This window comes from Macrobrachium rosenbergii, chromosome 36, assembly GCF_040412425.1.
Source record: "Macrobrachium rosenbergii isolate ZJJX-2024 chromosome 36, ASM4041242v1, whole genome shotgun sequence".
NCBI lineage: Eukaryota > Metazoa > Arthropoda > Malacostraca > Decapoda > Palaemonidae > Macrobrachium > Macrobrachium rosenbergii.
This window is the reverse complement of record NC_089776.1, coordinates 15,683,467-15,696,586: the sequence shown is the minus strand read 5'-3', so window position 1 is coordinate 15,696,586 and position 13,120 is coordinate 15,683,467. Positions and strand designations below refer to the sequence as shown.

General features: G+C 35.0%; 1 protein-coding gene across 21 annotated transcripts in view; it reads left to right on the top strand.

Moving 5' to 3' along the window:
* LOC136856665 (rho GTPase-activating protein 45-like) overlaps positions 1-13,120 on the top strand; it is a 596,905-nt gene that overhangs the window by 297,074 nt on the left and 286,711 nt on the right. For all 21 annotated transcript variants that reach the window (XR_010858450.1, XR_010858451.1, XR_010858449.1 and 18 more), the window contains one exon: positions 4,304-4,540. Coding sequence is in view for 18 of the 21 variants with exons in the window: in XM_067134707.1 (XP_066990808.1) it covers positions 4,304-4,540 (237 nt within the window). In the remaining 3 variants the exon portion in view is untranslated. The remainder of the gene's footprint in view (positions 1-4,303; positions 4,541-13,120) is intronic.

The window sequence follows — 13,120 nt, the reverse complement described above, 5'->3', positions numbered from 1 at the left end:
AATGGGTTCAAATACAGAGTTCAGAAAAACAACCTATAATTTTCCTTTTCACATTATTATTCGGGCCAAATCAATAAAGTACAGAGATCAGTTTTCACATTCATGTTTTTTAAGGTATCCCATATATTTAATTTTTATTATATTGGTGAAGAAATATATTGATATTGCACTGAGTGGCTAGAATGGCTGATGATGATAACTGCAGAGAAACATGCCGGCACAAAAAACCTGCTTGTGCTACCATTTAGTTATAATTTCAAAGGTTTTCTTCATTTCCTTAAAATCTTTGGAGTTAATGCAGCATTTGTGGTCAACAATACAATGAAACAAGCACTCATAAAAAACTCGCGACAATACCATGGATGTGTATATCAAATCTCTTCGACAATACCACGGATGTGTACATCAGACCCCGTGTAAATCATGTGACAGTTTTTATAATGAACAGCTGTAAAATTATAGGAAAATATGCACGGATGAGGAGTGGAATTTTCGTACGTTTGTGAAAACAGTCCAGCATCGGTTGGAAAGGGGCTAAAGGATAGTTTTTCCGGAAATGTATCGGAAATAAATATTAATATCAAATCCAGTTTTATAAAATAAATTTTACGTTAGAAAATGAATATCAGTCAAGAAAAGTATGTATTCCGTTCATTTAGTTCAGAAGAAGAATATAAAATATAGATTTTAAGGAAGGTAGTTTACTTAAGCTTACAGGCGAAGGTTAAGCCCGCCTACGTAGGCCACCAAGATTTATGAATGGAACACGGATCTCTGGTGTTCACGAGTTTACTGCTCCTCATTTCCCACTTATCAGGTGTGGAATTTTCTCCAACCGTCTGTATGTTCGTTTTGCAGTCACCGTAGCATATATATTGTTTGTTTCTACCACTATGTATCAGTCCCAGTGAAGATGTTTGAGAAAACTAGAGAAAAACCAGTTAGGACTTATGCACTTTTTCGTATCACCTTATGGTGTACGTCTTCATAACTACTTGAATACATCAGGCTAACTATAATTAACCGAAAGAGCTTGTTTTTCAGAAAATAATAGAAGTATAAATGCATTGTATTTGAGGTTAACTTTCCGATGACGGATAGAACAGCTGTCTTAGGTTAACCCAGGTACTGAATTTATCAAAGAAAGGCTAAGAATATCATAAAGAACTAGAATATTGAGTTTCCCGCTTGAGTCTCCTTCGAACATCCTGTGCAGGATTGAGTCAAAAGTATATAGACCTAGATAGGATTAGATATTTTCACTTGTTAGTTGACTTAATGTAGATTCTAAGAGTCGTTTTCAAAGAATCTTATTACATATTATTTTGCTTCGGGACCAGTCAGTTTTATGGGATTTTTCTTATAGCTGTATAAAAAGAGCACTATTCTTTTGGCCAGTTCTAAATGAATATTTATGTAGCTTTGGTCTGACATATAATCTTTGTTAAGCATGTTTCAGGATTATTTTGAAAAGTATTATTATATGAAATATATATATATATATATATATATATATATATATATATATATATATATATATATATATATATATATATTAGAATATTTTCACTATTGATATGGTATATATATATATATATATATATTAAAGCCAGTAACCAGTAAAAAAAAAAAAAAAAAGGGTGTTCTACGGTGAGGCCGGCTTCCGGTCACACTTATAGTAGGATGTCAGCTAAGTAACGCAAGTCCCTACATATTTTTCGATTGTCCTGAAGATAGCTGTCGAGGCATCCAGGACTAACAACACCTAATGCTCGCAGAACACTGAGGAGAATTCAGAAATTTTATATTGATATGGTGTCCTGAAAACTAATAGATATTTGTTAAATATTTTTTAGTTTTCTTTATATACTGTACTAGCTTGACACCGTAAGGGTTCACGTTTAAAACTGTATGAAGGGGCAACATCCATCTTTTTTTGTTTCTAGAGTAAATTTAATACGCGAGATTTCTTTACTTGACTTTTCCAACCATTTACATACCAAAACCTCGGTACAAGTATTCAAATGATCTTAGGAATGTTGTGTTTTTGGAACAATCCCTTTATATAAATTTGAGCGAACTGGCGATAGAATGTTTGGATATCAAATTTTCCTTTAAAAATAAAGTTACAATCAAAAACAATTTATTTCCAAATTTGAACTTACTGTTATTGGTTACTCCAGTCGGGTAATTCATTTCTGAGATATTCTGATGCCGGAGCAGTAAGTACTCTTGTTAATAAAGAACATATATCAAAACTTAACTTGGTTGAGAATGTCTTAGAGTAAACCGGAAGATCTTGCGTACTGTTGTTTCACTTTCTTTTGCGGATATATATATATATATAATATATATATATATATATATATATATATATATATATATATATATATATATATATATATATATATATATATATATATATATATAACTCTGTTATATCACGTTGTAATTACGTGGTAGTAATTACTATATTAATTATATATATATATACACACACACACGCACATACATTTACATAGATACATTCACATAGATACATACTGTATATATACAACTATAAACACTTAGAAAATGTGTTAAAAGAACACGAAATTTCTCGGTACATCCTTCTTTCATTTTATTATTATTGTGGCCTCTGTTATATCTGTTGTCACATGCTATTAGTGACTGTGTAATACATATATTTGTATATGTATATATATACATATGTATTTACATTATATATATATATATATATATATATATATACATACATACACACACACACACACACACACACACACACACACACACATATATATATATATATATATATATATATATATATATATATATATATATATATATATATATATATATATATCAAGAATCTTATTGATTGAATATCAAATTAATCCTCATCTCTGTGATCAAATTTGTGTTGTGGCTAGTCACAGCATTAACCCTGATGTGGATTCAATTGCGGGGGTGCCTGTCAAGTGCTGTTTATTTGCTTAAATATCTGTTGGGTGATTTAGTCACTAATATTTTTATCATCTTATTTTATTATATCTCTCCTCCGTTTTTTGACTCTCCCGTATTTAGACACTGTTCTTGGGAAAATTGCTTAATATTTTGAACCTTTTAGTGTGGTTCCTTATGAATGTGTGGTTTTTAAAGATATAACAAAAACCGCCCAATTGAAATGGTAATGCCATCGACCTTGGACAGTCAGCTGTTGAATGGTTTACTTTCTACCCTTTTCTGCTTTTTTGTCTATTTATATACCTACAAATTATTACCTTCGGTAATGAAGGTTTCCAATGAAATTTTTGTGAAGTTGTGGACTGGGGGTCACGAGCTAAACTGGCTTGGATATGAATCCGGATCGCAGCAAGTTTGTTTGTCTCTTAAATTTTGGGATGCGTACTTAGTTGTATAAACTTTCTAAACTAATTTTATTACTTCAAAGTAAAACTTACTCTTTAACTGATCCTGTAAGCCTTTAGTACCATATATATTCGTATCTTTTATGCTCAATATATCCATGATCGTTAGAAGGCAAGGCATCTGCATGGTTGGCTAATTAGGCATTTTTAATTGTCGCACAAGTCGAAGAAAACAGTCAGAGTTTTACGTCACCTTTTTGTTCGCGCCAAACAATGCATCGTCGGATTTAACTCTTGCTTTCGTGATTGAATTTGATCGATGTTTGTCGACTACGGAAGCTTCATTCCGTCCTAATGGCGTTTTTAGAGAGAATTATGGAATAATAACTTTTTAAATTGTTGGGGTAAATGTATGACAAAGGACCAGACATTTATTTAAAATAACATTTAAACATATTTGAAGTATGGTTTGAATTACATTTATTTGCCTATAATTTTTATAATTTTTGACCCGTCGGATATCGGTCAACTTCCAGGCATGTATTGTATATAAGTCCATTACGGTAATTTTGTCCAAATTTCCTTCATTTCCAGTTTACCCAATTTAATAAAGAAGTTTACCCAATTTAATAAAGAAGTTATTTTCTTTAACTTTTTAACAAAATTTCCGTCTCTGCATTGCGAGAGATCATAGTGTCATTTCTGTGGCCTAGTCCAAGTTGAATAATAATGGTAATAGTAGTATAATAATAATAAGCGTAATCAGCGAGCATAGTAAATATTGTCTACTCACTCCCTCATCTCACCCCCCTCCCCTGCAAGTCCATGTTCGCCTCTCCCTCCCTTTGATCGAATTTATTATCCCCAACCAGATTCATCCCATAGAATACTCATTCTTCGAGGTCATTAACCATCTCTTCTCCCTCTGACAGGCATGGGGGGCGGAGGGCCCCCTGGCTCAGCTATGACCTCCGTGGGACTGACGTCCTCCACACAAACCCTAGCGGTGACCTCGACGCCACGGTCGCTCTCCCTGGCCTCCATTTCCTCCGAGGGGAGCACCGACAGCCACCTGGTGGAGCAAGAAGACATCGTCGCCCTCACAACTGCCGTCAGGGCCTTCAAGGAGGCCCTTGGCAAGCTGAAGAGGATCTTTCACCCTGAAAGAGGTAAGAGGAGGCCCCTGTCATAGGGCGCCCTCACTTCATAACTGATATTTTCGTGTAGAAACATTCGTTCCGAATAGAGTTTTTTTTTTAGCATTGTTCCTGAATAAACGCCTTTAGAAGCATAAACGTATTTATCTATAACAAATTCAAAGGATTGTAATCTCTCTTTCTCTTCAAGGCTGAATTGTTTGTTACTTGATTTTAGTGAAGTGTTTGATATGCTGCAGGCACCATCTGATGTGATCAGATTGCGTGTGTGTTCAGATCAAGGTCAGAGCTACGTACGATTTTCTTATTTGGCTTCTTTCTCATTTTCCCTTTACGAGTTTTATTCCCTCCGTCATCATTCCGTTCTCCCTTTTTTGTTTGGTTAGCTGTCATCTTCTATTCCTATTTTTTTCCTAGAACTTTACAGAACCTGTTGTTTAATTCTGATTTTTTCCTTCTCTTACTGGTTTCATACAGCGAATCTCTCTCTCTCTCTCTCTCTCTCTCTCTCTCTCTCTCTCTCTCTCTCTCTCTCTCTCTCTGCCATCTCTTCTTTTCCCTGAAGCACCAGGTATTCATTGCGTCTGACCATTATATTTCATATATATTCATTCAACGCCATTTGTGTGTTCTCGTTAGCTTGTATAGTGCGTTGATGTAGCTGTTGCGTGTGACGCGTTCAATCTTGCCCCTTGGATGTGAAACGCTTCCTGAGCAGCGATGATGATGATAATAATAATACTGTTGCTGTTATTACTAGTTATTCATTTTGGCTTTGTAGTCCTCAGGTCTATCAGTTTTGAGACAGATCTGTAGATATCGTTAATGGGTTAATCCTTATTCACTTATTTGATTTCATTTCTTTCCTCCTTGTTAAGCGAGGAATATGCATTTGCGCATGTGCGTGCTCTCCAATTTCCATTCTACATGTATGCGTGGTTGTACTCCTGAGACGTCCTTGTTACCTTTTCATACATACGAACATATGAGCATTCGTAGCACGCATACCAGGGCTTAATCAAACATGGCACCTTAGGGCACGCCACGTCCTCTCAAGGACGCGCTTGATTGCAGTCGTGTACTACAACTGGCCAATGATACTGCTTTTTGTCAGTAAGTTCATTCTTTCTTTCTTTCAGGTTTGTATGTCATGTATGATGCAGATGTTTATAACAGTTTGATCATTGTATGGTACAGAGCCATTAGTGGGAGAATGAATACGAGGTCAATTTTGCCCGGATCCGCCTTAAAAATGATAGTTTTGTAAGAAGGGCGTGTCTCTTATGCTTTGGATCAATGAAAAACTTGAAAAAAATTTAGGTGGGGATTTCCAGGGGTTTATAGAATGCCAAGTATCAAGCTCTTCGAAGAGTTAAGGCGTTAAGTGCGTAAGAATCATAGTGGGTAGAGGTAGAGTTCCAGGTATTAAAAAGATTATTTAAAGCGCACGGTGCATTCGAAATACTTTGGGACCAAGAGAATTCTAGTCAAGAGTGACGTCACATTTCACAAGGGATGACACTCACATTGCATTATTTTAACGTCACTTTCCGAATTTGCAGGTTCTGGTATGGGGCAGCAATTTAGGATCGGTTCAAATGAGATCTCATTAAAGAATGTTTGAAATTCCTGAAGGTTATGTGGGAGAACTGAGATTATGTTAAGGAGCGTTACTCTTATGACATTAACAAGGAACAGTTATATAATCCGGTATCTCACGAGCACTTCAAATATTGACAAAGTTAACAGAGTTCTTGAAAGTGATGACAAATTAAAGAGAAATTCAAATTCAGCCAGCAGATGAGATGGCTCTCAGAAAGTGGTATCACAGGAACATAGTATTGATTGCAATGGCAATCATTAATGTAATTGAGAAACAATTTAGGTCTGTTTGCAGTTTAAGAAGAATTTTAAAGGAAAGAGTTCATTAGTATTTCATCTAAGAACAGTCAGTATCATCATGAACGAACGGGATTGCCAGCCGAGAAGCACTTTATTGGAGTTTTTCAGAGACTGTATATGTTTTGGAATATTGTAGATATACTTACGGTTAAGGAGAATTTTGAAAGCGGGAATTGGTTCAAGAAGCATTCCGGAAACGGCTGAGTACTTTGCACATAGATACCTTACGGAATATTTGATATGCCGTTTATAAGCGCCTAGATCTTGAAATATGAAAATCATGAAGGAATATAATAATGAGTTTAGGATCCATTTAATACACAGGAGCAACTGAGAAAAACTCCATTTCAGTATAGTTTTAGTAGTATAGGAACGTTTAGAATGCGATAACACCGGAGAGACGGTCGATTCAGGTAGACGAGTCTCAGCTCCAAACAATTCAAGTGGGTCAACTATTTCCCGATGTCCTCAACTATTAAAGACCACCGACTCGTACTTTCTTTAACCTTACAACTTGAAGACCTATTCATCATCTCTTGCTAGTACAGTTTTAGTAAATTATTGATAATTTTTGTTTATAGCTAATCATGCCTATCTTAATGAAAGAATTGGAGGGTTGGGTAGAGCTCTCGACTAGCACACTGTTGGCCCAGCGTTCGACTCTCCGACCGGCCAGTGAAGAACTAGAGGATTTTATTTCCGGTGATAGAAATTCATTTCTCGTCATAATGTGGTTGGAATTCCACAATAAGCTATAGGTCCCGTTGCTAGGTAACCAGTTGGTTCTTAACCACGTGAAATAAATCTAATCCTTCGGGCCAGTCCTAAGAGAGCTGTTAATCAGCTCAGTGGTCTGGTTAAACTAAGATATACTTAATGAAAAAAATTTGCTGTGTACAGGACTGAAATCATTCTTTGTAGTACCCCAGGCTAAAAACCTTGACATTATTTTATCGCTTGTTAGATACTGACACAAACTCTTTTCGCCGTGAGGAAGTATTTGATCATGGCCACATGAGTCGATATTTCATAAAGATGGCTAAATTATTTTCTCTGAAACAGGCAGGATTTCCGTAATGGACTTTGCCTTGAGTACGACTTAAATTGTGAATGCGCTCTTTCCCCCAACAGGTTTTAGCCACCCCATTTCCAGGAATTGAATTAGTTGTGTTCTAAATTGGAAACGCAATTACTTGGATAATTGCGTAAAATATTGTTACTGTAATCTATTGCAACCATCACACTGAGTGATACTCATTATTTATCAACGCGAATCCTTTCTGGTTTATAATGGAAGCGTTTATGGAAGCCTGGTGCTCAGTTTATCAAGGTATTCTTCTTTGTTTACACTTTAGTTATTTTTTGAAATCATTTCCTTTGTCTGTTTAAGTGGTTTTTATAAATATTTGACTTCGTAATTTTTCTTAGCTTTAAATGACCTGACTGCTCAATATATACCTGTGTCACATTGCGCCATGCTCTGGGGGTAGTCTTGTATTATAAATGTATTTAAATACTTCAGTTGTAGTCTGTACTTTTCCCTTTCATTGGCTTTAGAAGTAGGAGGGAAGAAATATGTTTCTCAGGTCTCATGTCTTTTTGTCTTTCCGTCTCACCGTGTATTTTAATGTTTACTTATTTAAATGTTGTAAATCGATATAACCGGAGTTTTGTGTAGGGTGGCCTTTAGACAAAGGAACAGTAAAGTTTTGAACATTCAAGTTTTGACAAGCATCCGAAATAAAGATGCATGCCAAAACTTGTGCTAATTTTTACGTTTTGTTATGATTGTTGTATTGTCAATATTTGAGAATAACAGTTTGAATTCAAAGTAATAAGCTTTGTTGATGGCGGAGGTACGAGATGCCTACTTTTATTTGTTTTTAACTTGTCAGTTAATCATCTTTCTTCATGACGATACTTCTCGCAACGTAAGCATTAGCAGTAAATGGGACGCTTCCTGTCGCATGTCCCGATGAACGGAAGACGGGAGAAAGTTAAATAATTTCAGCCATTAGCTAGGCAGCTGGAAGAGGGGAGGAATGGGGGAGGAGGGAGGGAGGGGTTGGCAGTGGCTCTATTACTAATGACCGATTCTGTGGTTTCGCTCTGGTGTTTCTGTTGGTAGCCTATATGCTGCGGTGGTTATGAATTAAGCTTTATTGTTTTATTATATGTATACATACCGTATATCTATAGTGCTGCAATATACACACACACTCGTATATATATATATATATATATATATATATATATATATATATATATATATATATATATATATATATATATATATATATATATATATATATATATATGTGTGTGTGTGTGTGTGTGTGTGTGTGTGTGTGTGTGTGTGTGTGTGTGTGAAGTGCATATATTTTAGTAACTGAACTGCATCTGTTTACGAAAACAGTAGCAGTAACAGGTGTGGGCGGAAATGAAAATTTGTTCATACCTACTTGTCTTTCGACGTTGCTTCTTCGTTTAATAGTGAGTAAACATAGCTTTCAATATAATATAGCGTAACTTTGCACTGAAAATTAAGTGATTAGCCACTGGACTGAGGGTCTTATTCACGTCTGCCTTACGAACATTGCTGTCATCTTCACTACTTGGGTTGCAAGGCTTGTGTGAAATTTGTCACCACTTTTTTTTGTAGCTTTTTCATATTTCTCTTATTGCATGCATGCATGAAGTACTCTTTTATTTATGTTATCACGTCTGTGTTTTCTAATTGGTAAATATTAGGGGTTTTTATTCATATTAGACATTTTCCAAAGAGGTTTTAAAAGTAACATCGTTAATCTTACTACTGAATAGGCCCTCTTTTCACATGTACTATGTGGTATAGGCTGTGTGTGGGAAGCCCTTAAGATAATGAGCTCGTGGTACTTTACTCTAATGACACCTACAGTAATATCAACAGCCCTACTACCCGACACTTTTGTCTCAATTTGTTTAATTCGTAAGATTTTTAACATGACCAAAGTTCTATCAGCTAATACAGTTTAACATGTTCGTTACTGCTGCCTTCCTAAAGGGTTCAGTTTTTGTAGGGGTGGCCTTCAAATTATTTGTGCCTCTCACGATTTTCGACAGTTTGTTAGGCCCATCTCTCGGTTTACAAATGTCCGATATGGCAGACGCCGGTATTATTCCTCTTCTTGTAGGTGGGTACACTGTTTATGAATTCATATTCATATGGTTCGTTTAATAACCGCTTGGCTTTAAAGCTGTAGAATTTCGTGTCTCGAACCGGAAATAGCGATGTGGTGACCTACGTTCTGCAAAAGGTCAGATTGGCCAGTTTCATTAAATATAGCTTGGACGGAGGCTCAACTTATATTTGATAATCGTGCGTTACCAGTTCTACCTTTGAACTTTGCGAGAAGCTGGAAACCTTGGTTTACTTAAACTTGATAGGATGCCTCTACTATATAGGTTAAAAGAGAGTTTGTTTTTGTGTTAGTATGCCAGGAAAGGGCATGCTGTATGCAGAGAAGGGCATGATGTAATTGGTAGGTTTTGGCGAGTGGGCTTGTTTAGTCAATTACTCAGGGTACATGAAGTTTTATTTTGGACAACTTTTCCCCTGATCTAATTTTCATACACTAACCAGTTCATTTTTTAGGAGTTGAGGAAACGCATAAGTAGTCGTGTTGTATCATCCTAGACACAGCACCATGCACACAAGTGATAACAAAGAGAGAGAGAGAGAGAGAGAGAGAGAGTATTATCTCAAGCGAGACAATATCCATTCGAGGAGTCAAAAGTTAAATACTCAACTTGTGTGGTCTTCGGAGCACCATTGTTTCAGCTAATTTGGAAGAGTATTCGGGGAAGTGTTCGTCATTTTCGAGGACTTGTGTGTAATAATTATTGGAGATAAAGGAAGGGTAGAATTTGTTTTCCTTGTCAGCCTGAAGATCAGTATATCAGTGTCAAGTAGTGGCTTATGTTTGTAAGTCGGCGATTTAATACTCGGAATTAGAAAATGAAATGGCATCGCATGATTTGCTTGATTCTTATTTTGAAGTTGCTTGTCAAAACCGAGTGACGTTATTTTTTGAAGTTATTCAGTTTGATTACTTCTAATTAGTAGTGTTTGGTTAGTAATGCTGTAATTTTATGATGTTTTAGGAGGAAGAAGGAGTATTCTCATATACTGTAAGTGAACTTTGATGTGATCTTTTTCCTTTCCCAAGTTATATAAAAAGATGAAAATTAACCTCCTCCACTTTTTCTGCTTTGAATGGCTCGTCCATAACTGATTTGATAGAAGTTTTACGGACAGGTCCCCTTCGTGCCCCTGACCTCCCCATTGTACCCGGGCATGGGCCCGGGACTGAGTTGGGCTGGCTTGTACCCGCAGTCGCTGAGTTCAAGAGGCTCATTTACACCATCACGAGTATTCCGCATAACCACATCAACAATCAGATGATTATCTGTGATAAGCTTTAGAATCCACGTGAAACAGTGTGTTACGTAGTGATGTTGTTTTTTCCCGTGTCATTGCATAAGACCAACATAAAATTTAAAACACCAAATGGATTTTCAAAGAGCAATGAATAGCCCCACAAGTCCACCATCGGGCCGTCTAGTTTGCCCAGGTGCTTAATTTTCATTTCGGATTTCATGCAGTGACGTGACGGGCTTTCCGAGGAGATGGCTGCAACATGCACCTTCTTTGGGTGTTTGAAGAATTCCATAGTCACCTGCGGGTGGGCCATTGATGTTCAGAACCCCTGGTTCTGTAGATAATAGGAACTTGAAGAAAGTTACCTCATTTCCAAGTAACCATTTTAAAGGGGAAATGCCTGGAAGAAGGTATAGACACAGACAGACTTAAATTCACGCATTCGTACGTCTGTATAAACTGCTACACTATATACATATATATGTGTATATATACATATATGTATATACATATTTATATGTATATATACATATATATACACATATGTATATATACATATAAATACATATATATTTATGTATATATATATTATATATATTTATATATATATATATATATATATATATATATATATATATATATATATATATATATATATATATATATATATATATATATATATATTTACATATATATATATATATATATATAGCAAATATAGCGCCGCGTGAAGCAAATGACCTTTGTGAAATTCCGCCACTTAACTTCTCAACTTAAGCCTTCCCTCTTATAGTTTTCATCCATGCAGGTGTGAGTTCCCAACTTCTGGTGCTCGTAGGAGCACATGCTGTATACATACATATATACGTATATATATATGTATATATAATATATTTATACATATACATGTGTGTATATACATCGAGTCACTTAGGTACCAAACCATTTATCACTTATAATTCCCCTTCGGTGATATTCCTGAAGTAGCATGAATTGTATTAAACGACATTTGTAGCTGTGTATATACATACATATATATATATATATATATATATATATATATATATATATATATATATATATATATATATATATACACATTATCCATTACATATATAATATATATGTATATATATAATATATATATATATATATATATATATATATATATATATATATATATATATATATACATTATCCATTCGTTTCTACCGTTTCTTATGACTTGCAAAAGGCGAACATCTTTTTGAAATAAAAGTATTTTGCTCATGGATAATGAATGAGTTTGGCAATAATAAAATGTGGAGCTATACATCACCCTGTACATCAAAATGACGGGGAAAATGCGACTTGGGTGAAATAAACTTTTTGTCACCCAAATACTCCATAACTTTTGAAACCAAGCGAACTATGATTTTAGAGTAACTTAGTCACGAGTAGTTAACTATGAAATGGCAAAGTAATTCAGATTTGGCATGTAATGTTGTAATAAATGCGTTAGGCAGATCTGTTAATATCAAAAGAACGTATAATATGCTACTGTACAAGAATAAAATCAAAAGTTATCCTATAATGTATCCGTTGAAAACCTGCGGATTTCTGGTTGAGACACCTTTTTAATATGGATAAACTATTATGACCTTTATTATTACATGCATTAACATTTAGATCATTTTTTGTATTCGAGCCGTTTCATATTTTTAACAATAACGGCCACAGTGATGTACTCAGTGTTTTTCAGTGAATGATTAGTGATTTCTTTTTTACCACGAAGCATTCCTCCAGGATATAGCCTCACTAGTCTGTAGTTGGATTTGGTCGAAAGAATATCATTATTGCTAATAGATTCACAATTTCGTGAAGAACAATCTGTGTAATAAAAATCCACAGTTATTTAGTAAAGATATTACTATGTAAAATAAGTAAAATAAACCAAAGACTTTCGAACACCTCCTCATCAGTAAGTCATTACATTTTAACGTTGGCACTGATGAGGAACACCTTTCAAGTGTTCGAAAGTCTTTGGTTTATTTTACATATTTTCCATAGTAATATATTTACTATTTTATAATTATTATTATTATTATTATTATTATTATTATTATTATTATTATTATTATTTGACTGGACTGTATCTTGGGGAGCCATGCCATCCCTCATCCCTGCCCTTTGTATTTTTTTCCGTTGTACTTAAACACTGTACTCTTGATTGCGCAACACCGCATTATAGAAAGCATTGCGGTGAATAGTGTCCTTACACAAAAGGAAAA